Genomic DNA, 26,882 nt, shown 5'->3' on the forward strand with positions numbered 1-26,882 from the left:
GGAAGCTCCTTTTCTTTTTTTAAAGGGTTTATTTATTTATCTTTAGAGGGGAAGGGAAGGAGAGAGAGAGAGAAACATCCATGTGGGGTTGCCTCTCATGCATCCCCTGCTGGGAACCGGCCTGCAACCCAGGCAAGTGCCCTGACTGGGAATTGAACTGCAAGCCTTTGGTTCGCAGGCCTGTGCTCAATTCACTGAGCTACACCAGCCAGGGTGGAAGCTCCTTTTCTATTTTGAGAAGAATGGAGATGAAGGCAGAAGAGCAGGTTCTGTTGGATGCAGGAAGGGACACTCTGAGCATCAGGAGAAAGATTGTCCCTTTACCAGTTCAGGCTGGCTGTGTACAAATCACAGGGGAGGGGTTATCTCAGTTCACTCAGGCTGCTATGACAAAATACCACAGACTAGGTGGCTTATAAACAACAGAAATTTATTTTTCACAGTTTTAGAGATGGAGAAGTTGAAGATCACAATACTGGCAGATTTGGTATCTGGTGAGACATTGATGGCCTCCTTCTTCATTTTTTAAAGATTTTATTTATTTATTTTTAGAGAGGGCAAAGGAGGGAGAAAGAGAGGGAGAGAAACATCAATGTGTGGTAGCCTCTCATGCACTCCCTACTCGGGACCTGGCCAGCAACCTAGGCATGTGCCCTAGACTGGGAATGAAACCAGTGACTCTTTGGTTTGTAGGCTGGCACTCAGTGCACTGAGCCACACCAAGCAGGGTGATGGCCCCCTTCTTACACTGTCCTCAAATGGTGTAAGAGAGAAGGGGGCTTTCTGGAGTCTTTTTTATAGGGACACAAATCCCATTTATGAGAGTTCCACTTCATGATGTAATCACCTCCAAATGCCCCACCTCCTAATATTATCACATTGGGGCTTAAGTTTGAACATATGTATTTGGGGGAACACACATTCAGTTCATTACAAGACCATCGTTTTGGAGTGATTAGATTTCTTTTTGACATCAGTGTTGTTGGCAAAATGACATTTCAGAATGCCAAAATCTTGCCTGGGAGCAGTCCCCCTGAAAAGCCATTATGATTTAGTTAAATTTTAAACTAAAATTAAAGAGTCTAAAGTTTTAAATCTGAAATTTTACTGAAAGTTTGGTAAAAATGGAATTTCACTGAACGCCATCAGTCTGAGGCAGGAGCTGTGGGTGATGTGCTTCTGGAAGGCAGGTGGGAAGACAGGAGGGTGAGCTGGGTGACACTCATTAAAAAAATCTAGACAAAAGAAACAAGCGAGCAAAATATAAATAGAAACATTAAAATTAAGAACAATGTGACAGTAACCAGAGTGGATAATGGGGATGGGGAAGTATTTTCAGAAATTAAAGGGTACATGGACAAAACCAAGGGAGAGTATGATTGAAAGTGGGAGGTTGGGATGGCTGGGGTTGGGGGTTAGTGGTCAGGGGTCAATGCAGAGAAATGTAATTGAACAACAATAAAATAATTTAATAATAATAATAATAATAATAATAAAGAAAGAGGACAAAAAATCTAGAAACTGATGATTAACAATGTAAATATGTTTTATCACACAATTTAATCCTTAAAACATATGTGCTACAAAACTGTGTTCATGGCCTGTGGAAGAATGCCATCTTATTAATTTCTGTTCCTTAGTGGTACATTTTCTTGACTGTCTCTGGACAGGATGCCCCCAGAGATGGTAGGGTGAGGTGATCCTGAGCTAGGCTTTGGCCTTACCATGTGACCTGGACAACTGACTTCTCTGGGCTCAATGTTCTCATCTGTAAAATGGGTAAAGTAGTAGTACAATATCTCCCTTATAGGGCTCCTCACAGGGATTGTCTAATGTATACATCACAACATGCTTCATCTAGGGCCTGGCATATCTTAAATATTTCCATCACAGGGTAAAATTTGGTCCCCAAAATAGGTCTAGGCCTAGACTTCCTTACAACTCCAAGAACTTCTTTGCACACTCCCTGTGCAAAGGGCTGTGTGAGAACCCCTTTCCTCCCAGGCTCCATAAATTCTCTGCTAGAACATGTCTCCCACAGTGTGAGATTATCTTTCACTTGTCTTGCCTTGAGTCCATGATTACCTTGAAAGCAAGGACATGTTCATCTTGAAATGCCAAAAACTTTGCCCAGATCTGGCATTGAAGAGGCAATTAATGCTTGTTTGAGGAAGAAGAGGAAGTAAAGGAAGCAGGGAAAAACTTCAAGAAAGCTTTCACGGGGGACACATGTGGATGAAAGATGGTCTGGAACTCGAAGAGACCAGAAGCCCACCCTCATTAGATAAAGGTTATTCAGGGAAGGGTCATCAAGGTCCATGTATAAAGGACCCGTGGACAAAACCAAAGAAGGGTAGGACTGAGGGTGGGAGAGGGTGGAGTGGGGGAAACTGGTGGTGGGAAAATGGAGACAACTGTACTCGAACAAAATTTTTAAAGATTATTCAATAAGCACCTATATGGTTATCCCTGGCTTTATGTTGGTGGATTAACCTAGAAGTCATTGTCCTAGATATTTTTTTTCTTGAAACCACAATCTAGGGCAAAGGTGTGCCATATGAAAACCATGCTAGTGCCTCACTTTGGGTTCCCTGGGGGTGGAGCCCAAGACAAGGGTACAAGTGATGAGATTCATGGAAGGAGGAATACAGAGGAAGGGTAGGGGAAAACAGGATGGTGCAGGAGAAAGAGCTGAGTGGAGATGTGCTGTCAGCTGAAATAAAACTTCAGCTTGAGCCCATGGAGGCTCAGAATTATACCACAGAGGCTAAAGGGCACAAACTCATTGTCTATAGTCTGAGGTGTGTGTGTGTGTATGAACAAATGTATGGGGTGAGTACACAGACCATGGGCAAAGCACCACTCACTGAGGGAAGGGCATTCCTGCAGAGAAGGGACAGCTTCTGAATGGGATGCTTACCCAGAAAGTGGGTCTCGGTGGGACCCGCACAATATCCACTGCAGGAAAATTCCATTAAGATCTAACTGGTATCCCTCTCACTTCAGTTAATATTTTAGACAACAGTAAAAGAATGTGGATGTCCTCAGAAGTTTTGTAAAGAAAATTCCCCCACTTTCTACCACCATTTGTATATCTAGGGATATCTGGGGATTCCAGATATTTATCTTTTTATGAATGAACATTGTCAAATAAAGTATTCTACTTGGCTCGAATGTTTACTGAGCCGACTCTTGCACTCTGTTCTGTGAGCTTCCAAGATGTAAAGATAGTAAAGTGACTTGAAATCTAGTAAGGGGAAGATAAGAACATGTCTGTCTGTATATCAGGAAGTGCTTAAAATGGAGAGCAGGACAAAGGACAGTTGGAGGCTGGTGGGGAGGGAGATGACACCTGGGGAGGATGTGGGGGTGTCACCAATGGCTTCCCCTGGAGCCATGAGTCCAGCTGGCCTGCACACACTGTGCATGTTTCTTATGTGATGACAAAGGGCTGGTCTGCCATGGCCAGCAGGACATGGGTGATATTTCCTGAGGCCTGCACTGCCAGGCCAATGCCACTTTCAAGAACAGGGGGTGCAAACTCAAATGCAGGACTGTTTAGTGAGGCCAACCAGCTGGGGGTGGGGATGTGAAGCCCACTGGAGGATACAGCCTCTGCCCAGCTCCCATGCTTCTTGACAGATGCAAGACTACCAACCTGCCCCACCGGGTGCTTTCTAACTTTTGCAAGAGGCCACATGTCTAGATTTTTATGTGAAATCTCCAGACTTATAAATTTTAGCAATGAATTCAGAAATTACTTCAACATTATATGGGTTGACAACCACTCATCTCTGGAGCAGATGTGCAACTTCACCTGCCTGTTTGCAGTCTCTGTTTTAGGACATCTGCCTCTGTGGTATCTGATCCCGGTGGCTCCTCTCCTACTATAAACTGTGGTGTCCAGGGTCCAGGGCTTACTGCTGCATGTGAGGAGGGCACATCTGAGGATATCAGAGACAGACGGGAGTACAGTGAAAACAAGCTGTGGTGGGTGCATTCTCTGGGCCCCACAACCAATTCAAGGCCTATTTGGGAGCCTGTCAAAGTTGCCCACCAAACATTCTGTCCTCAAGGACTTAACACAGGCTTTGGTTCTTAGCTTTCCAAGGAAATCCAGTGCTCCATGGCCAGTCACATCCAGTCCCTGGTGAAGTCAGAGAAGAACCGTCAGGTCATGTGTGAGGCGGGGATGCTGAGGACCCTCATGACCTCTTGCCACCAGGCCCTGACCACCAGCAGCAGCTCCCTGCACTCAGGCCTCATCAGGATTTTTGAAAAGCTTGCTTCTCAGGCCATCGAACCAGATGTGTTAAGGTATCATGTGCTGTGCATAAAATGCTGAGTGCCTGACGGCTGTGCTCACACACAGTTGGCAGGAGGAGTGTACAGGACAGGTGTCCCATTCCCCTCCACCATCCAGGGAGAAGCCTTGGGACCATGTGGGACTGTTTAGTGAGACCATGTATAAGGGCCTACAAAGCAGACAGAGGCCCTCCCATGAGCTTCTGGTCTCGGGGAGAGGGGACAATAGTCAAAGGGTCCTGTGACAATAGAGTAGTGCTGCAGGAAGGCTTGGTGGAAATGCTGGAGCTGCTTGGAACTGGGAGAACTATTATTGGGAGATTAGGAGTAAAGAGGTGGGGCTTCAAGGAAGCCCACTGGTGAGCCCTGAGACCAGGAGAGAAGGGGACCCAGCATGGGAAAACATTCTGTGAGTGGGTACGGCTGAGAGAGGCTAGACTGCAGGGAGTTCAGCTGGTGTACAGCGCAGAGGCTGGGATCCTGACAAGGAGGATGAGAAAGGCTGTGCCATTGTAGCCTATGGAAGCCTTCCTGCTGGCAGCCCCTCCATGAACCACAGCTTTTCTGGAGAGCCACAGTAGGGAGGGAAGAGGCACGAGGCAGAGCAGACACAGAAGACAAAAAAACAAAGGAAAGAAAGGCTACAGGAGGGAGGTCAATAGTCTCCTGAGTATCTGTGCCTGGGCCACCCCACCCAGGCACCATAGTGCAGGGAGGACAGTGTTCAAGGGTCACACGCCTCCCGGGCCTCCACTGGTACACAGGACCAAGTATAGAGGGGAAGGAAGATAACTCTTCTAGTTGGCAAACATGGGACTCGGGCCAGGCCAGCCTCTTCCTGCCTCTGATATGCCCACTGCCAGACAATGCTACCATGCTTAATTTGGATGTTTAGTAAATTTAATTAGAAATTTATAAAGAATGCCTGTCCAAGTTATTTTTCAACAAATTTATTTTCCTCTCAGGGTCTAGTTTGAGGGCCCTAGCTGGTCACTGGTTGTGTCAAAACATCTAAAAATTAAAAACTCGTCAGCTGTCCAGGCTGGGTGCTGGGGAAGGGTTTCCAGCAAAGGAGAAGAAAGCTGGGTTGGGGGATCAGAAGCACTGGGATGCACAAAAGTACTCAGACGAAGCTGGAGAAGACTGCCCATGAAATATCTTCTTCATTTGTTTTTCTCATATGTTATGGTATTCAGACAGTTTCTAGGTCTTGGAATCCCACAACCCCCATCAGCTGTGATGAAAATACCCAATTCTTCTTCTGTACATGGAGGGGACTCTGGATGCTCAGGTGAGGACAGAGAAAAGAACAGAGGTAGGTTAATGTACATTGAAAGAACATATGCATTCCTTGTAAGGTCCCATTTACAACAAATGGGAAGCAGACAAATTTTGAAAATGATTTTGCCTGCTGCTCAATGGAGCAAATGAGGAAAAGCAGAGGTCCCCCAAAAGAGACCAGATTTCTAAGGAGAAGGACAACCCTATCACCACCATATAAGGTAGGTGAGGGTGAGCATGCACTTGAGCCCTTTGGGCCCAGATCACAGAACAGATGGAGTACCCAGTGCAGCTTCTGGGCAAAGGTGAACAGCAATGGATTTCTGCATAACTCACAGCTCAGAGGGTGTGGTTGTCAGGAGGCCAAAGCACTGGGTGTATCCCCTAGAATCAGTCCTGACACCTGGAAGGATGCTGGTCAAGGGAAATGTGGAGAAAAGAAAGCTCTCTGTGCACTACTGTAAGGTCATATAGAACATTAAGGCAAGGAGTCCCAACTAGAGAGTGCAAATGGAGTGAGGCTTGGGCTGGCAGCCCGAGGTGGGAGACAAGAGCTTTCAAGGAAACAGGCTATTGTGAAAAAGAATGTGAAAGTCGGTGAGCCAGGACAAAGCCTCAGTGAGTGACTACCATTGGAGCAAGCCAATCACAGAAACAGGAAGAGGGGACATATGGAATTAAAGGGAGAAGTTTCTAGGAGAAGCACATTTTCACCTTGGCTTAATGTTATCAGAATCAGCAGAGAGCCCAGCTGGGAGGACCCAGGAGAACTCCCCTCCCTGGGACTAGGAAATAAATGCATAGTGACTCTGCAGGGCCCTCCTTCCCAGTGGCAGAAATGTCAGGCCTGTTGTCAGAAGAGGGGTGCAAATGCTTTGAACAAAGACACGTCTCTTCTCTGGCTTTCTGCCTTAGGGTCACGGCCAGTGGCACCAGCGACTGCTGAAGGTCCTGCAGGAGCCACTCGGGATGCCAGCCCATGTCTAGCAGTTGCACAGGCCCACCGGCCCTCAGGGCTGTTTCAGAGCTCCACCACTGCCCTTCAGACAGCGCTGAGTCTCATCTCCATGACCTCTCCGCGCAACCTGCAGCCTCACAGGGCTGCCCTGGCTCCATCGTTCGTGGAATTTGATATGTCTGTGGAAGGCTATGGGTATGACAGTCTTTGTATACTTGAAATATACTATACTAATTTCCCAATGCATCAGATGAGTTGTGTTGATTATAAAATTGTAGTTCCCATCAGCTCTCATACTCAGCAGTGAACTATGTCTGGGTTGTGCACACCCCATCTACTCAGTGGCTTCTCAGGGACAGTGTCCTCAGCTGTGTAGGATCAGGACCCTCTCCTTCCCCAGGCAAGTCTGCATTCTGGAATGTTCTCTCTTCCAGCTTCCAGTTTGGATTCCTTTTCTAGGGCCATGGTACAAATATCAGCCACTTTCTGTTGCTGGAGTCTCATGGTCCAAGAGCAAGTGAGGCCTCTGCCAAAAGAGAGAGGAGTTGTCAGAAAACAGAGGTTGGCTTGAGCATCAATAATCTGAGACACTTTTCTGTTTCCAGGTGTTTATTTATTCCAACCCTGTCTACAGTTATGGGAACCAGCACTGAGTACTCCATCTCTGGAGGGATTGGGACAGGTGGGTGCTTCCCAGGGGTTTAGCTCTGCTGAGCTTCCTCACTTCTGCCAGGGGGAATAAACATGAGTTCTGCATTGATAGCCATTCAGAAACAAGCTTGGCCTTGGCTCATGTAAGGATCAGCACAAGCCTCGGTATGCTTTGCAATGTTGTCTTCGCTGACAACCAAGCACTCTCTGTTAGGAGAACCAGGGTTTCTATGGGAACATGAGTGCTGAGGAGCCATTCTATTCAGGGCACATCACTGTGGGGCACCAAATCTGATTTTGCTCCTTCACTGAGGACAGCAGGCCCTGCCTGTACTGCCAACCTTTTTCTGAGGTGGGAGGGCATGGATTTCCTTAGAGTGGAGCATTCTTCCTGCAAGGTTTAGCTCTCTGCCCAGTGTAACATACTGTCTTGTTTTAGATCAGCTGACCAGTGAGCCAAATGGTGGCAGGTCTCAGGGTTGTGTTCCCTCTCCACTCCCTTTGCAAGGCAGCATGGAGTAATGGATAGGACACAGTTGGGAAGAGTGTTTGAGGATCTAGGCTCATGTCCTGGTGAGAAAAGGACTTTTCCCAAGTGTATAAGTAATGACACAAGAGCATCCTACTGGGTACAGTCAATGTAAAGTGGGCATGAGTCAGGGAGGCACAGAAGGACCACCCTGGGTGAAATCAGAGCCATAGCTTATCTAGACAATCTTCCACAACAGGACGAACCCTAAGCACGTGCTTGTGTTCTGACCATAGGTGCTGCCAGGTCCTTCCCTCCACCAGGGGGCCTGACCTTTTCCTGCTGGTTCCTCATCAGCAGACATGGCAGGGTCACTGAGGGTCACCCACTGCGCTTCCTAACCTTGGTGCGCCACCTGGCCAGGACAGAACAACCCTTTGTCTGCTTCTCTGTCAGCCTCTGCCCAGAAGATCTCTCCTTGGTTGTGTCCACAGAAGAGAAAGAATTTCAGCCACTAGGTAAGTCAGTGGGAACCATAGTTAGTATCTCTCACACTTGGGGACACGAGGCTAAGTCCACAGCTCTTGGCACAAGAGCCTGGGAACCTTACTCTCCTCCAGTAGTGTTAGAGGCAAGTCCCAGTGCTGCTGTCACAGCCTGGCTCTCTAAGCTCTCTGGCCTGTGATGACCTTAAGTGGCCTGAGATGGCCTAGCTCAGTGTATCCCAGCCATACCTGTCCTTCTAGTGGGCCCTGAAAGTGTCACTGTTTCACAGTGAAACATGAGAAGGTCCAGAGGATAGCTTGGCGTTTTGGCACACAGCACGCCTGTCGTTTCCTCACCACAAGGACTTTGCCAGCAAATGTGCATCACTATGGAGGCAGTCTGGTGTGGGGTAGACCTGGAGTTTGAACCCCGGCTGTGTGACCTTGGGCAAGTTACCTAACCTCTCTATAACTCAGTGTTGTCATGGAAATGAAATGAGCTAATAGTTGTAACAAACCTGAAAGTAATGTCAGAGCTTACATGCTTTGTCCTAGACAAAGCATGACCTCAGCAATGATAACTACTGTCATCATTTTTAAGTAGGGACATAGCCATGGCTCCCCTGGCATGAGGCGCCATTCTCCTGGTTGCCACAGCATGAAGTTACACATGAGTCTGGAGTTTCTTTTCTTTTTCAGATGTCATGGAACCTGAAGATGTTTCTGAGCCCTCTGCGGGACGCCAGCTTCGGGTCAGGTGTGGCCAGCTCCTGGCTTGTGGTCAGTGGCATCACCTGGCTGTGGTTGTCACCAAGGAAATAAAAAGGAATTGTACCATTTCCACCTACCTGGATGGACAGGTCATTGGCTCAGCCAAGGTGAGGTGGTTCCCCAGCTGTGCTTGCTCCTCACCGTGCCTCTGGGCCACACCTGCTGGGTGGCCTTACTTCAGCTATGTGTTTTCCTGGCAGTGGGGTTTGTACCCAGTGAAATCCCTTTGTTGTCCAGAACACATGACTGAACTCAGGAACAAAAAGGACATCTTTAAAAAATGTAATAAAGGTCACACAACCGGGGCAGAAGTTAAAATGCAGAAACAAGAATAGTCATAAGATAATATGTCTCCAGAGTAAAACACACACACAGACACACACCCACAAATTTTTACATTTTAAGATATGAATTCCCCAGGGAGGTCTGAGCAAGGCCAAAGGTTGACTTTTATAAAAGATTTCCTGGTGAGTCTAATGCAGCTGGTCTGAATTTTGCACTACATGTAAGAGTGAGATATAAAGACACCAACACATCTTGCCAGATTTAGAGAAAGAATGATCAGGAAAGGACAAATCCCCTGCTTAGAGAAGGAAATGGAGTGTGAACACATATTTGCAGGAAGCTTCTCATCACTAGCGTTTAGACACCTGAAGTCCTGAGGTATGAGGGAGAAGAAGCTAGGAGATGAGGGGCCTGACAGTTGTGCTCCCACAGCCACTGGCAGAGAAACCAGAGAGGTAAGGGTTCAGAAGACCACAGAGGGCAGGTTCCAGAAAGAGTGTCTTAACCTAGGCTGCATTTTTGAGTCACATGGAAAGTCTCTCAGACTACATCCCAGATCAGTTACTGCAGAACCTCTGTGGGTGGGGTAATGTTGTGGTGTTTTCAAGGTTTCCTGGACGATTCTAATATGCAGCCAGAATGGAGAAGCTTAGATTAATAAGGTATCTCTATATCAATAGTACTGACACATGAGGACGGATAATTTTTTGTTGTGGGGTCCCATTCTATATATATTAGAACATTTAGCAACATCTGTGGGCTTCCTTAGATGCCATAGCATGTCCCTCTTCCCAGCTGTGACTATGAAAAATATCTCCAGATGTTTTCAGATGTCTGCTTTAGGGGCGGGATGAGGCAAAATCACCCAGGTTGAGACTTATTAAGTTATAGCAACCTAAATTCTATAGAATACCTAAAGATAAATTTGATGCTATCTTTTGGTAAAATTATGTTATAAAAACAAATGTCACTGGTAATTGGAATGATTTGGCAAGAGAATAAGAAAAACAGGTTCTCCAAAACAGAGTTAGCTTTTATTTCCAATCACTAACTGTGCTAGTCCTTCCTATCTTCCTTTCCTCCCTCATTACTTATCTATTGAGCAGTTATGATTATGTGTTAAGTATTGGTCTAGGTGCCAGGAACTGTCCATGCCAACCAGTCAAATACTTCCAGAACTGTGCATATAGTACAAAACAAAAGTTAGATTTATTGAGGTTGCTGTAGCAAGAGATTCCTTACCTGATAGATTACAAGGAGTTAAAAGAGATTTACATAGGATTTTGGCTTCTTTTAGGTGATTTTTTGGGAGGATTCTGAATGGGTGCTATCAGAAAGAGAGGCAATTTGGTGTCTGTGTATGTTCAGCACTTTACCTAGGGAATGAGGGACATGGAGCAGGGCTGGAGCTATCATTGGAGAGGAAGCTATACTCCCCTTAGCCAGCATGGTGTCTTTTTTTGCCTGTTTAGGCATGATTATGGAGTGGGCTTGCTTTTGTCTTTTTCCCCAGCAGATAAGTTGCTATTCTGTAAAATAGTTCATGTACCTTGAGTCTAATAGGTGTGTCCTGTTGGTATTTGGACCTGCCTTGCATCTAGCCAGGGTCTGGCACACAGTAAACGTGCAATAAACACTTGGGGGATTTCACTGAATTTACAGCCATAAGGTATAACATGGACAGGCTCATACTGTATTTGACTGAATTGATACACGAATGAACATCATACCTCACAGGACAAGCTGAACCAGAGTCAGTCAGCAGGATGGTTGGGAGTGATCTGACACCATGGTATACACCAAATATGCCAAAATATTCTATGGAGAGTGGCCAAGGCCCAAGGCTGATGGACTTGACTTTCCAAGGTGATCTCAAGAAATTGGTAGTGATATCTGAGATAAATATAAAGGCCTGTGTTTAGATGCAAATATCTGCTGGGCAAGGATAATATGGGAGAGCTTGGGCTGGGACTGATGCAGCTTAACAATTATTCTCAAATATAAGAGCCTTTGATTTAATTTCTAAGGAAAGATAAGCTAAATTTAGAAAGGTGACAGCCTGAATTGAACAAAATAATGTGGGAGCAATTTAAAACATCTTAATTTTATAAGGTATTCTGAATGATGCAATAAGAATTCACAGTAGGAATTTAGGAAGAAAGGGGCAAGCTGGATTGGAGGGATGGAGCGGAGCTTCAGTGTGAGAGACAGAGAAGTCTCTGCCTGGCAGGATGGGGAAGGAAAGAGGGAGCCCTGTGGACCCACTCTAGGAAGGTCTGCTGGCTGGACACTGGTTTGTTTTTATTTGAAAATCTCATTGAATTGGTAGGGAAAATATTTATGAAAAATATATGACCTCTCACTTATAAAAGTATTTATTTATACACATATTAATAGAGGTAGTGATTTTATAGTCCTCATAAAAATAATATCAACATATTTTCAAATAACTGAAAAATAAAGAAAAGAAGAAAGATTACCTATATTCCTTCTATCTTACCATAGTTTGTAGTTTCTTTCAGTTTTCTCCCTTTAAAAAATAGTTGTAACTTCATTATACAAAAAATTTTATATACTAGTTAGTTAACTTATAGTATTATTTTAAAATTATCTACATGGACTTTGAGTTATTATTTTTTAAATTTGTGATAAGTTAATTACATTTCTTTTATTTTATTGAACTTTTTATTGAGATAATTATAAGCTAAAATGTAACAAATAATAGCTAGAAACCTTGGTACCTTTTATCCAGTTTCATCTGATGATAATACCTTGCAAAATTAGAGGACAATATCACAACCAAAATATTGATATTGCTATAATGTACTAATTTATTCATAATTCACCAGTTCTACTTGTATTTGTATCTGTGTATTTAGTACTATAATATTATCATATGCATAGGTTCCTACATCTACTACTACTGCTAAAATACAGGCCATTTCTGTCACCACAAGGGTCCTGATGTTGTCCTTTCATAAAAGTTATAACCACACTTAGGTTGCTTCCAGCACTTGGCTATTGTAAATTGTGCTGCTATGAACATTGGGGTGTGTAGGTTCTTTTGGATTGGTGTTTCAGGGTTCTCAGGGTATAATCCCAGCAGTGGAATTGCTGGGTCAAAAGGCAGTTCTATTTTGAGTTTTCTGAGAAAATTCCAACTGTTTTCCACAGTAGCTGTATAAATGGAGACAACTGTATTTGAACAACAATAAAAAAATTATAACCACAGTCACATCCCACCCACACCCCCTCCACTATCCCTGTTCCTAACCTTGGCAACCAATATCTAAAAATGTCATTTCAAGACGTTATATCTATGGGATCTTTTAGGATTAGATTTTTCATTCAACATAACTCTCAGGAAATTCATCTAAGTTGTTGCACGTGTCAACATTTCATTTCTTTTTATTGCTGAGAACTAAGTGTTCTGTGATACAGGTACATAACCATTGAAGAACATCTACATTGTTTCTAGTTCTTGGCTATTACAAATAAAGCTACTATAAACATTTATATAGCCCTGGCTGGTGTAGCTCAGTGGATTGAGCGCGGGCCTGTGAACCAGAGGATGGCGGTTCAATTCCCAGTCAGGGCACATGCCTGGGTTGCAGGTCGGTTCCCTGCAGGCCAACTCCCAGCAGGGGACACATGAAAGGCAACCATACATTGATGTTTCTCTCCCTCTCTCCTTCCCCTCTAAAGATAAATAAATAAATAAAATCTTTAAAAAACATTTATATATAGTTTTTTTGTGTGAACTTAATTCTTCATTTCTCTGAAATAAATACCTGAGAGTCCAATTGCTTGGTTTCATGGTAATTACACATTTAGTTTTATAAGAAACTGCCAAATTATTTTCCAGAGTGACTATAACATTTTACATTCCCACCAGCAATAAAGGAGTGATTCAGTTTCTCTGCATTTGGTGTTGTCACTATTTTTTAAACTAGTCCGATAAGTGTGTAGTGGTGTTTTACTTTGATTTAATTTTTTTCAATAAAAATTTACATTAAATATTATTTTATATTAGGTTCAGGTGTAGGGCATAGTGGTTAGACAAGCATATACTATTCAAAGTATTCCCTCTGATATTTTCGGTACTCAACTGGTACCATAATTATAATAATTTCCTGTGCTGCACTTTACATTCCCATGACTATTTTTTAACTATGAGTCTGTACTTCTCAATCCTTTAACTTTTTACCCAGTTCCCCATTAATCCCCCACTCTGATAACCATCAGTCTGTTCCCTCTATCTATGAGTATGTTTCTGTTTTGTTTATTTATATTGTTCTTCAGATTCCACATATAAGTGAAATCATAAGTCATTTGTCTTTCTCTGACTTATTTCACTTAGCATAATACGCTCTAGGTCCATCCATGCTGTTGAAAATGGTAGAATTTTATTCTTTTTTATGGCCAAGGAATATTCCATTGTATCTATGTGCCACAGCTTTTTTATCCACTCATCTGCTGATGGGCACTTGGATTGCTTCCATAGATCGCTGTTGTAAATAATGCTGTAATGAATATACAAGAGCATACATTCTTTCAAGTTAATGTTTTGGGTTTCTTCAAATATGTACCCATAAGTGAAATTGCTGGGTCATAAAACAGTTTTATTTTTAATTTTTTGAGCCAGTTTCCTACTGTTTTCTACAGTGGCTGCATCAATCTGCATTCCTACCAACAGTGCATGAGGGTTCCCTTTGCTCTACATCCTTGCCAATGGATTTTTGTTTGTTTGTTTGTTTATTGATGATAGCCATTCTAACACATGTGAGGTGATATCTCATTGTGGTTTAAATTACACTTCTCTGAAGATTAGTGATATTGAGCATCTTCTCATATGTCCATTGACCATCTGTATGTCTTCCTTTGGGAAGTGTCTGTTCAGGCCCTTTGCCATTTTTAAATTAAATTGTTTGTTTTTTGATGTTGAGTTGGATAAATTCTTAATGAATTTTGGGTATTAACCACTTGTCATATGTACTATTGGTGAATATGTTCTCCCATTCAGTGGGTTGTCTTTTCATTTTGATGATGGTTTCCTTTTTTGTGTAAAAACTTTTTAGTTTGATGTAGTCTTATTTGTTTATTTTCTCTTTTGTTGCCCTTGCCTGAGGAGATATATCTGAAAAAAAATATGAAGGGAAATGTCAGAGATTTTACAGCCTATGTTTTATTCTAGGGTTTTAATGGTATCAAGTCTTACATTTAAGTCTTTAACCTATTTTGAGTTTACTCTTGTATATGGTGTAAGAAGGTGGTCTAGTTTCATTTTTTTTTTGCAAATATCTGTCTGATTTTCCCAATATCATTTGTTGAATAGACTCTCTTTACCCCACTGTATGTTCTTGCCTCCTTTGTCAAATATTAATTGACCATAGAAGCATGGATTTATTTTGGGGTTCTCCATTCCATTCCATTGATCTATATGTCTGTTTTCATGCTAGTATCATGCTGTTTTGATTACCATGGCCTTGTAGTATGGTTTGATACCATGATTTCTTCAATTTCAACAGGTAGCATGATTCTTTCAACTTCCTGGCAATTTGGGGTCTTTTGTGGTTCCATATAAATGTTTGAATTATTTGTTCTAGTACTGTGAAATGCATCATTGGCATTTTGATAGGGATTGTATGAAATCTATAGATTGCTTAGGCTAGAATGGACATTTTAACAATGTTATATTTTCCTGGAGTGTTTTTGATTTGCATTTCCTTAGTGGCTAAAGAGATCAAAGATTCCACATTTTTTTTTGCCATCTGCATATACTCTTCAGTGATGCCTGTTTCAGTTTGCCCATTTTCTATTTTGCTCATTTTCTAATTGGATTGTTTGTTTTTTACTGTTGAGGTTTAAGCGTTTTTAAAATATATATTCTAGCCCAGGCTGGTGTGATTCAGTGGACTGAATGCCAGCTTGTGAACCAAAGGGTCACTGGTTTGATTCCCCATCAGGGCACATGCCTAGGTTGCAGGCCAGGTCCTCAGTAGGGGAGGGGTGGGCTTGTGAATAAAATAAATAAATAAAATCTTTATTTTATAAGTAAATAAATATTTATTAAATAAGTAAAAATACTGTTAAAATATAAAAAATAAAAGAAATATGTAAAAAAATTAATAAATAAAATAAATAAATAAAATCTTTAAAAATATATATCCTAGATATACCAGTTCTTTAACTATGTAATTTGCAAATAATTTTTGCTAATGTATATAGCTTGGTTTTAATCCTCTTTCACACTGAATTTCTCAAAGCCAAAATTTTATTTTAATCAAATATAATTTATCAGTTTTTCTCTTACAGTTCCTTCTTTTGGTGTCAAGTCTAAAAACTCTGAGCCTGAAGATTTTCTACTATGCTTTTAAAAGCATTTTTCAGTTTTAAATTTTATATTTACATTTCTGGTAAATTTTGCATTAATTTTTGTGTAAAGCATGACTTTTAGGTTTGTGTTTATTTCTTTACCTATGAATGTCCAGTTTTACCAGCACTGTTTGCTAAAGATGCCACTCCTCCACCATTGGATTATTTTTGAACCTTTGTTAAAAATCAATTAGGCATATTTCTTTTCTTTTTTAGATTTTTGTTTGTTTATTTATTTTTAGGCAGAGGGGAAAAGAGGGAGAAAGAGATAGAGAGAAACATCAATGTGTGGTTGCCTCTAAAGTGCCCCCTACTGGAGACCTGGCCCACAACCCAGGCCACACTAGGATTCGAACTGGTGACCCTTTGGTTCACAGGCTAGTGCTCAATCCACTGAGCCACACCAGCCAGGGAATTAGGCATATTTCTGTAGGTTCATTTCTGGATTCTCTATTTTAGTCCATTGATCTGCATGACTATCCTCTTACCAATAGCATACTCTCTTAAATATTATAGTTACATAATAAGCCTTAATATTGGGTAGGCTGGTATTTAGCACTTAGTTTCTCTTTTTAAAAAATTATTTATTTAAGCCATTTTAGGGCCTGTATATTTTCATGTAAATTTTAGAATTAGCTTGTCTGTCTACAAAAAGTCTTCTGAGATTTTGATAGAATTTCATTAACCCTGTAGATCATTTTGGGGGGGAAAGGACACCTCTATTATGTTAAGTCTTCTTATCCAGGAATATGGCATGTTTCTTCACTTATGTAGGTCTTCTCTGATTTATTTTATCATTCTTTTGGAATTTTCAGGATACAGATATTATTAAATATTTCATTTTATTTTAAGCAGTTGTAAATTGTGTTGTTTTTAATTGTAGTTTCTGCATGTTCATTGTCAGACTTAGAATGCAGCTGATTTTTGTGTGTTGATCATGTATCCTGTGGCCTTGCTGAATTGACTTCTTAGTTCTGGGATTTTAGTTTTTCGTTTCCTTTTTGTTTTTGTTTTTGGTATATTCCTGGCACTTTCTACATGGATGTGTCATTTACAAAGGGAGAGTTTTATTTCTTTCTTTTCTATCTATATATCTGTAATTATTTCCAGTACATAAAATTAATGTCAATGCTGGAATGCAGGTTCTTCTTGGATGACTGGAAAAAAAACTATGAATGTTTCAGGGGCTTTCCGTGTTCTTTTCAAATTTGTTCCCAAAGGCATAGTGTCACTCTTTTACTCCCACCATTTTATAACTGTTTTTGGTACAGTTTTTTCTCAGCTTTGAGAGTCATCTTTTTATTTTAGGTGAAATAAGTTTTTACTTTGAAGGAAATATAAGGTACATCATTTTATGTCCATATGTATTTCTTTGATTAATTCCCAATTTAACCACCTTCCATCCTTTTTATTTTAACAGATGTTATACATTCAGGCCTTACCAGGACCTTTCCTTTCAATGGATCCATCATCATTTGTGGATGTTTATGGATATATCGCTACCCCTCAAGTCTGGAAACAGAAGTCATCATTAATATGGCGACTTGGCCCTACATACCTCTTTGAAGAAGCCATCTCAGTGGAAACTCTGGAAGTGATTAACAAACTTGGCCCAAGATACTGTAGCAATTTCCAAGCTGTGCATGTCCAAGGTGTGGAGTGTTTTGATTTATAATTATCTTGCTGATTTTATTTTAAAACTAGACACCCATTTATTCATAGCACATTTATAAAGAATAAACTCAACACAGGTCAGTTATTGGGGAAGACCTCTGTAATTGAATCATTATACATTTACAACACAACAGAAAATGTCACAAAAAGGGGAACTGACAATATCCTTCATATTTCAGCTTCAGAGCACATAATAGAGAAGAGTGGGTGGGTAATGCCATCAGCAAAGAAAGAGAAAAGAATGAGATAAATAAGTTATATTCCTTTTAATGAAGGAGCTTTTTAACTAAAGTATACTGTTGTTTTCAATTATTAAACAGGCAGACAAAACATCCACATTTTCATTATTGATTGTTGGCTGCTCAAGCAGGGACCATTGCTCTTTGTGCTCCATCAAGTTAAGGGGGTCAGCGCCCATGTGGGAAAAATGATAAATGCATCTATGTAAGAAGTCTTGTGTGTGGTGAAGAGTGATGAAGAGCTGTTGAGTGTTTCTATAGGTCCCAGGTCTTTTTTGAGCTTCATTTCCTCTGGCAAGTTGCACTGGTCAGAACAGTGTGACAGGTGAAGTCTATTACCAAAGTTTCACTGACTCTCTGGTCTTACCATGCTTCTCCAGTCACATCTGTGGCTCTCCTTGATGCAGGGACCAGAGTGCTAATTCCAAGTGGGATGTTTCCCATGGACATTCAGCTCACTGAAATCTTAGGAGTTTCAGTCCAGCCTGTTTCTCAATTTTTATAAGTAAGCTTTCTTATCACTTGTCATTTTGGTTTGGGGAGCGAGATTACCTCCTTGATAGGTGTTTCGAGTCTGTTAATAAGCCTCATACTAGAGTCTTGGAATGCCTCTATAATTATGGTAGGGTCAGCATTGTGAGGTTTTCCCATGATTTTTTCATAAGTGTCAAGGAAGCATAAGTAGGGGCAAAACATGAGATATATGAACATTCAACACACAAGCATACAAAGTAAAAACCTATAACCACATAGCAATATACAATACAACAAGATACCAATATTCTCTGGATGATTACTTTGCCATATATCAGTAGATATTTACTTTTCTGAGGGTTAATTTTCTTCTCTGTACAGTGAGAGTAGAAATAATTGAAGATGTGTTGATTTAGGTGAGGGCACTGGCACAGAAGCAGCACCCCTGGTTGCAGAGGAAAGAGTTTCCTTTGGCCTTCATGTAGCCAGCTCCTGTACTACCAGTGCTGTGGACATCAGAAACACGTACAATGAGGTGGACAGCCGCCTGATTGCCAAAGAGGTATGCCTTCAACATCATTTGCTGCCCCCAGAATCATGGTCCCATGGCTTGGTGTTCAGTTTTTCATGACTGAGTAAATGGTAATTCATGTTCGCATATGTGGAGGTGAATACATACAGGAGTGCTTCCTACTTCACTTTTTAAAAGTATTCTATGACTCCTCGCCCATTAACTTCCCCCAAGACTAACCTTTTATTTGTAATTGCTTAGAGAAGAAAATAGATGCTCTTCACTCTTCATGGTAGAGCTAGAACAAACAGAATATTTAAAAACCTTTGTGGCATGGAGAGCATTAGGTAGCTTCCCTTTTTGGATTGCTACCAACCCCCGCACACTTATACAGCAGACTGTCCTGTGAATTGCTCTGTTTATTTTAAACAATGAACTTGTGAAACAGCAAGCAGACATGTCTGTAAGTGAAGATGCCATTAGATGTACTATTCCCTAATTCCTGTGTAAGAACCCTTTGCTTACTGCTGATGAATTTGAGCTGATGTCTTTCCATTCTCTCCACCTTCCCAGACAGAGGGCCACCTCCCTTTACTAAAGACAAAGGGTCAGAAGTTAAGTTCTTTTGAGCACCAAAGAAGTGCCTTCCTGGGAGAGTTCCTACTGGTGGAGAAAACCAGGATTCTCATTTCACCGGCTCTCTGAAATCAGATAGGCTGGGGCTTGCAGAGACTGGACAACCCTACCCTGGGAATAAGGCAGTACTGGCCTTTGTAGCACTGTCTACCTCCAGGTGTCCTAGGATCCCTCTTGTCCCTGTTAGCTCCTCATTATGAGTGTGTTGGACACTGATGGCACAATTATAACCAAAGCTGCTCCCACAATTAAGCCACAGCTTAAGAGACACAACACAAGAATCTGAATTCTGGTTTCAGTCTGCCTGACATTGGATCTATTATTATTCATTTACTGAGCACTAGCACTGGGCCAGGACTTGGGGTGCTTCACCTCCAGGGTATTATAAATAAGACCTCTTCCTTTACAGGAAAGAATTTCAGGACTAACTGTTACTAATTTCTCTAGATGAACATTTCATCCCGTGACAATGCCATGCCCGTGTTCTTGCTAAGAAACTGTGCTAGCCATCTCTCGGGTTCTCTTCGAACCATTGGAGCCGTGGCTGTGGGCCAATTGGGTATGTCAGGCCATCAACTTTTCCTGCTATTTGGGTAGAAGGGCTTGAAGATGTCATGACTTGTGCAGCCTGGAATTCTGAGTGGCAGTCAAATCAGAGGTTAGTGAGGGCAGAGTTGGTAAGATAACCCTGCTGGAGAGTTGGCTTCCCACACTGAATGATGTCAGCTCACTTTGCTGCTTGTGACAGTTGGTGGTGAACTCAGCTACTAGCAAGACTGGCATCTATGAACAATGGAACCCATCTAGTGAGCACAGTAGGGTCTTATACAGAAGCAGTGGTTGTTGGAGTGAAAACAATAGCCAGTGACTATCAAAGCAGTGAGCTAGTGCAAGTACCCAGCCCCACAGGATCTATAGAGCAACAGGTGTCAGAAGAGCCAGCAGGAACTGAGGGTCAGATGGCATCTAAAGCATCTCGCTCCTCCGACACTTTGGACTGAGATGGAGGAGAGTGGTCTGAAATCCCCTGCGGTATTTCAGCCTCTGGTGACACAGGAAGGACTCAGAGTAGCCCCCCGCCCCTTCTTTCCAGTCTGTCCCATGTGCATGGGCTCCTTTGCTAAGAGTGGTGAGTAGCTCTGGAAGATCATTTACCCAGCATGCTATTGGGAACTTTTCATTGCAATGAAGCTCTGACTACTGATGGAATGCTCCTTTGTCCCACACAGGGGTAAGAGTGTTCCATTCTAGCCCTGCTGCCTGCAGCCTGGACTTCATTGGTGGGCCTTCCATCCTCCTGGGCCTCATTTCCTTAGCGAGAGATGACCACACCATGTATGCAGCTGTGAAAGTCCTGCACTTAGTCTTGACCAGCAACGTCATGTGTGACCACCTGATGCAGCACATCTTTGGGTACCAGGTAATCCAGCATTTCCATCTCAGTCTCTGACTCCCCAAGGAAAAGGGAGGAGCTTCTCTTGCTTCAGTGGATATTCCCTTCACAGTGACTTCTGGAGAAGGGAAGCCTAAAGCTCTTGGGTCCTGAGACTCTGGAGACTCTGGCCCACAGAAGAGGGTCAGGTGATAGCCAGCCAGGAAGACACTTTGATCTAGATGGGGATGCATATATGTCTGTATCTACCAGCAACTTTTACTAACGAATTCAAGAATCATTCATTGTCTACCAGCAAGTTTTACTAACGAATTCAAGAATCATTCATTGTCCTCCAATGTGTCTAGCATGATGGCCAAAGAGGCTAGGCCATGGAGCCAAAGTGTGAGGTTTGAACCCGCCTTACCCTTTAACTTGCTATTTAATTCTGGATGAGTTACTCAGCCTCTCTCTCTCTGTTTCCCCACCTCTATGATACAGACTCTCATGCCTCCTGTATCATGGGGCTGCAGGGAGGACTAAATGATTTAATGCAAGTGGAGGACTTAGAATTATGTCTGGTCCAGAATAAGTGCCCTGTAAATGTTCAACACCTTTAGTCTTTAATCTCTCTGTTTCTCAGGGTTCCCATATGTAAAATGGGGATCATAATAGCACCTATTGTGTAGTGTTGTGATAATTGAGTTAATATGTGCTGAGTGCTTAGAAAAGTGTCTGCTCAGAGTGTCTGCTGTTTGTGTTCACTGTGACTATTATTGCTATTTACTGTTCACAAAGTCAGATGACACTGGTCACAGCCCTGGAGCACCTTTGTACATGGCTGGGAGGTAACCATGCAAGAAATCACCAGGGGCAGGCCTAGGGTGCAAGTCTAGACAAGGTCAGGGGCACAAAGGCCACAGTGTGTCTTCCTGGCGCAGGGGGTTGGAAAAGAGCATCCTTACTTTTTGGCTCCTAGGCCAGGGTCTGAGCAGAAGAAAGCAGTGTGATGTCACTTCAGGTACATTCTTCTCCCCTGGACTTCTGCATAGCTGGACAGAGGCTCCTTCTTCCTGCTGCTCTTCAAAGCCACTGACACCAGGCACAGTCTGCAGTGCAGACCTGGTGATACTTCTCCCCTTTGTGCATTCTTCATAGGCATCAACAGCTAAAACAACATTCCAGGCTCAGGATTAGTTTCTAAAGGCCTTCAAAACTGCCTGCCAACCTGTCCATCAACCCACCCCCAACCCTGCCAACATTTCCCACCCTGCACTTCTACCTCCAAAATCTTGCACAGTTACATTTAGTTAAACGTACCGTGTGACTTGGTGTACTGTACCCTGGGTTTGGAGTGCCACTCCTTCTCTTTCTCAGGTACATTCATTTATATCTTCCCAGGCTAGTGTTCCCAGCCCCTGAGCTGATTGTGTGGCCATCTGTGGCCTCCTGTGGCTCTGTGTGATACCCAGTGCTAACCATGCTCACACAGTGCTCTTCTCCACTAGACTGTGATCATCTAAAGTCCTGGGCATTTACAGGAATTAGTATGAGGGACACCTGGACAAAAACTAGGGGGGCGGAAATGGGAGGGAGGTGGGGAGCACGGAGGTGGGTGGGCTGGGATGGGAGTAAAATACAGAAAATTGTGCTTGAACAACAGTTAAATAAATAAATAAAAATAAATAAATTCCTGGGCATTTCTTATGTGTTGTCAGAGTATTGCTGAGACCAAACAGATACTCTGTAAATATTTCATTAGTAAGTGAATGGGTATATTTGGGTTTATATTAGAACTGAAGATTTGGGATTTTTGGTATATGCAAGTTTTTTTTATTATTAAAGGTAATAGGATTTGTCCCAATTTAGCACTTAGATATTGGCTGTGGCTGGGGATTTTAATAATTATTATGAGCATTTCCAAAAAGTTACAAAGCAATTTCTGTTGTCATGGGTATATCAAGAATGATGGAACTGGACAAATACCAAGATAATTTTAGTATAAACTGAATGTGTACCAGAGTATCTTCAAGACCATCACACTCTGTGACTCAGTGGTAACACAGCCATCTTTCCAGAAAGTCTGAGTACTGTACAGAGCTGGGACCCTTTGTGCTCACTGCTGTCTCCTTACTGCCAAGTATAGAACCTGACATATTGTATGTTCTTCACAAATGCTTGTCACATGAACACAGTGCCTTGAGAGAAAGAATGTACCACAGAGCTGCAAAGGTGGCTGATGTCACATAAAGGTGGGATGCCAAAGAATGTTCATTAAAAAGAAAGGCAGTTGGAGGAGGACCAGGGCACTGGGTTAGCTGAGTTCATGGAGGAGATAGTAGAGGCAAGGAGCAGTCCACAGATTTACCTGCTCAGCTCATGTTGACTGACTATTACCTAAGATCCTGGCACTGTGCTAGGCTCAGGGAGACAAGTGAACAACATGGGTTTATTTTCTTCTTCTGTGGAACTTACTGTCTTAGTCTATTCAGGCTGTTATAACAAAATCACCACAAACTGTGTGGCTTACAAACAACAAAAATTTGTTTTTCACTGTCCTGTAGGCTGGGAAGTCCAAGATCAAGTTGCTGGCAAATTCAGTGTCTAGTGAGAACCTACTTCCTGGTTCATAGATGGCCTCACCAGGTGAAAGAGGCAAGGGAGTTCTTTATAAGGGCACTAATCCCACTAAAGGCTCCACTCTCATGACCTAATTACCTCCCAAAGGTCCCATCTCCTAATACCATCACATTGTGAATTAGGTTTCAACATATGAATTTTGCAGGGGCATAAACATTCATTTTACAGCACTGTATAATGGGACAGACAGAAAAATATTATTATCATGAGACAAAGACTTCCAAATACTTCATTTGAGTAAAGAACCCATCAGATCCAGGGATTTATTGTACCTTTACACATGGTGCAGAAGAAGGAAATTTATAAAATATTCTTATGGCTTAAAAAGAAACATTTAAAATATCTATGTTTTCATGGAAAAGCAGAAGGAGAGGCTAGGCAGTGGTGGTGGAGGGAATCCCAGGTTTACATAAAGAAACAAGATTATCATTATTTCTTTTGTTTCTCTTGCCTCTTTATAAGCAGCGCCCACATCCTACCTCATCCTTTTTTAGACACATTTTCTTACTTTCTTTTTCTGCATAACATTCATGTCTAGTTGGCATGATCTATATGTGCTTGTGGTCTGTTTTGCCCCATAGACACAGGCTCCCTGAGGGTAGGACTGGTCTGCTTGCTCATTGTTGCACCTGAAGAGCACATGGTAGGCAGCAGGTTTTAATAAAGATTTGTGCAATTAATCAGAGAATTATAATAAAGGTCTTCAATTAAACAGTTTGCTCAGGAGTGGATTTAATAATTTTTTAGATTTGTACTTTGTATTTATTTGCTGATTTGTTGACTGGATGTGAGAGGACAGTGAGAGGATAATTTTTTCTATTTGTTATTTCTATCAAACTTATTTATTATCCTCTTCTCAGAGTAGGTGACATCCTGAGTTTTATAAGATAGATTTTCATAGCATGGTAAATAAGAAGTCTGGCATTCCAGATTCACATAAAAAATACACTTGAAGTTCTTCCTCATGTTTGGGGAGAGAGGGAGAGAAGGACCAGAAATCTGACACTCCAGGAAGCAAGGAGTTTTAATTTGGAAATGATGAGTAATTATAGGAAGATTTGGGACAAGGAAATGGAATGATTAGTGCTTTAGAATGACTTTTGACCTCAGTGTGGAGGATGGGTCTGAGGGGGAGATTTGAGCAGGAGACCAAGACAGAACACTATATGTTGTGGAAACTGCATCATGGAGAGACTGGGACCCTGATAGAGTCTGGGAAGACAGCAAAGGGAAGCAGCTGGGGCTGTGTGAGACATCAGAAGTAAAATATCAAGTGGGATGTTTTACTGGCTCAAGCTCAGAGGGGCAAGCTAGGCTGGAGGTATGAATGTGAGTTATTAATATCATCATGATGCTATTTAATTCTAGAAAATTGATGAAATAGTCAAGAGGAGTAGAGGGAATAAAGAAGAGAACTAAAGAAAAAGAAACAAAAAACTAATCATGTAGAGGTTAGAAATGATTAAAACCCAAATGAAGGAGATTGAGAAGAATGAGCTAAGAGAAACTAAAGAAAATTTTGCCAAAGAATCTGAAAGAAGAAAGTATTTTGAGAAAGCCAATGTGGTTAACAGAACAAAGCAAACTAAGGAAAGAGATATCTCCATTGGACTTGGCACCTGGAAGTCACTGATGACCTTTCTAAGGCAGATGGACAGGTGGAGGCAGCAACCAGGTGAAGGGGGTTGAAGAGAGAAAGTAAGGTGAGGATATAGAATCAGTGTGGCCATAGTGTTTTCTAGAAATTTGCTAATGAAGAAGAGTAGCAAAATGGGGTGAGAGCTAGAGAGATTAGGGATCAAGGGAGAAATATTTTAAGAAGAGAAATACTAGAGCACATATGTTGGTGGAAGTGATGGAGAGAGAGAGAGAGAGAGAGAGAGAGAGATGGGTAAAGATAAAAGAGGAGAGTTAGGTCAAGAAACAGTGTCCTTGAGAAAGTGAGGAGTGGGGTCTAGAGGCCAGATAGCAGACCTTGCTTGTGAGAGGAAGCAATGCAATACAGGCCTTTATTGATATAGTTTGTAAGGTGAGAGTGGCAATGTCTGACAGTTTCATCTTCTCAGCAGAGTATGAAGTAAAGTAGTAGAAGGGAAGGAAGGTTGAGGAGGGAAGAAGAGATGAAATCATTGACTTTAGGGCAAGGAAAACCAGCTTGCTAGAAAAATAGATTTAGACTGCCAGGACAAATTGAGTACCCATTTGATATTTGACACTAATAATGTAAAATAAAACCAGCCAGCTTGAATGTGATTTTTCTGAAGCAATTTTCAGCCATCCTAATTATATTCTGATGGGGGAGGAGGGAGTGGTCAAATTTCAGATATGTTAAAAAGTTGACAAGAACAATATAAGATATTGAGTATTTAATTATCACAATTGTCTTAGCAAGTGTGGACTGCTATAACAGAATACCATAGACTGGGTAACTTATGAACAACAGACATTAATGTTCTCATAGTTCTAGAGGGTGGAAAGTCACGATCAGGTGCCAGCATGGTCAGGTTTGGGTGAAGGGCCTCTTCTGGATTCCAGATGGCCAGTTTCTCACTGAGTGCTCACATAGCAGAGAGCAGAGAGAGGAAGCAAGGTCTCTTGTAAGGACACTAATCCCATTTGTGAAGGCTCTACCATCTTGGCCTCATCTAATCCTAACTACATCACAAAGGACCCACCTCCAAATATCATCATTATGTGGGGTAAAAGTTTCAACCTACAGGTTTTGGGCGACACAAACATTCAGTCCATGATAACTAACAGGACTTCCCAATGGCACATTGAAAGAGTGTGTCTGAGAGGATAGGGAGAAGGGTGCTCTGTGTCATACCCATGCATAGAGAACTGAGCTGTGGGAAAGCTGAGCTGAGAATCCAGATGGGATGGGTGAGAACCCAGTTACCAGTGGATGGTTGTATAGCCTGACTTTTGTGACTGAGGCCAACAGAAACAGGAGGCCCAGAGTGATCCACCTTACTAGCTTCTGAGACTGGTCTGGGCCATGGGGATTCCAGAGCCTCTCTCCTGTATGGGTGCCTGCATGGTGCTGGTTTCCCAGGGTCTGCACAGCAGAATGACACATCTGGTGGCTGCAACTGGAGTGATATTGGGTGTGACTGAGTTCATGGGTTGTTGGTAACTTCCTGGTGATATAGCAGCACTTATGGGATGGTCATGAATAGAGGATCCATTTAGGTACATGAGAAGGAACACAGAAATGGTGGAGGAGACTGAGAGAGGGGGGGAGGCATTGAGACATTCAGGAACACAGAGGAAGAGATTTAGAAAGAAGCATGGCCCCCTACTGAGAGGGCAAGTCACACAGGTACAGAATGGTGGCCACTGTTGGGGAAGCAACCACAGGAGTTGGCATATGTTTTTTTCTTCTGAGCCCACAGGAACAAGGAGGCAGCCCTGAAGAGCAGAGGGGTTCAGACCAGGCTGACCAAAGATGGGACAAGCAGGTGGGGAACAGAGTCCTGACACTACACTCATGTGGAGACTGCTTCTTGTTTTAATCTTTCCAGATACTGGCATTCCTCCTGAGGAAGAACACCTCTCTTCTAAACCATCGAGTTTTTCAGCTGATCCTCTCCATTGCTGGCACTGCAGAACTGGGCTTTGGGTCATCTGCCATCACCAATGTTGGGGTTTTTCAGCACATTCTCTGTGATTTTGAGGTAAACTGGAGACAGGATTTGAATCGTAAAGGAATGTGAGGTGGTTAAAAAAGTCTGGAGCTTCCTTTAAACCTAGCAT

General features: G+C 42.3%; 1 protein-coding gene across 4 annotated transcripts in view; it reads left to right on the top strand.

Annotated features, from left to right (window-relative positions):
- Positions 1-26,882, top strand: part of WDFY4 (WDFY family member 4) — a 370,216-nt gene that overhangs the window by 128,863 nt on the left and 214,471 nt on the right. For 3 of the 4 annotated variants that reach the window (XM_037056671.1, XM_037056674.1, XM_037056672.1), the window contains exons 14-24: positions 4,103-4,317; positions 5,502-5,596; positions 6,502-6,739; positions 7,150-7,226; positions 7,961-8,182; positions 8,849-9,027; positions 16,998-17,232; positions 18,384-18,529; positions 19,562-19,673; positions 20,344-20,534; positions 26,651-26,803. In XM_037056671.1, the coding sequence (XP_036912566.1) occupies positions 4,103-4,317; positions 5,502-5,596; positions 6,502-6,739; positions 7,150-7,226; positions 7,961-8,182; positions 8,849-9,027; positions 16,998-17,232; positions 18,384-18,529; positions 19,562-19,673; positions 20,344-20,534; positions 26,651-26,803 (1,863 nt within the window). The remainder of the gene's footprint in view (positions 1-4,102; positions 4,318-5,501; positions 5,597-6,501; positions 6,740-7,149; positions 7,227-7,960; positions 8,183-8,848; positions 9,028-16,997; positions 17,233-18,383; positions 18,530-19,561; positions 19,674-20,343; positions 20,535-26,650; positions 26,804-26,882) is intronic. The other variant, XM_037056673.1, reaches the window with a different exon arrangement.

The sequence above is a fragment of the Sturnira hondurensis genome, unplaced genomic scaffold, assembly GCF_014824575.4.
Source record: "Sturnira hondurensis isolate 20B ecotype Veracruz unplaced genomic scaffold, ASM1482457v3 Scaffold0009125, whole genome shotgun sequence".
Lineage (NCBI taxonomy): Eukaryota > Metazoa > Chordata > Mammalia > Chiroptera > Phyllostomidae > Sturnira > Sturnira hondurensis.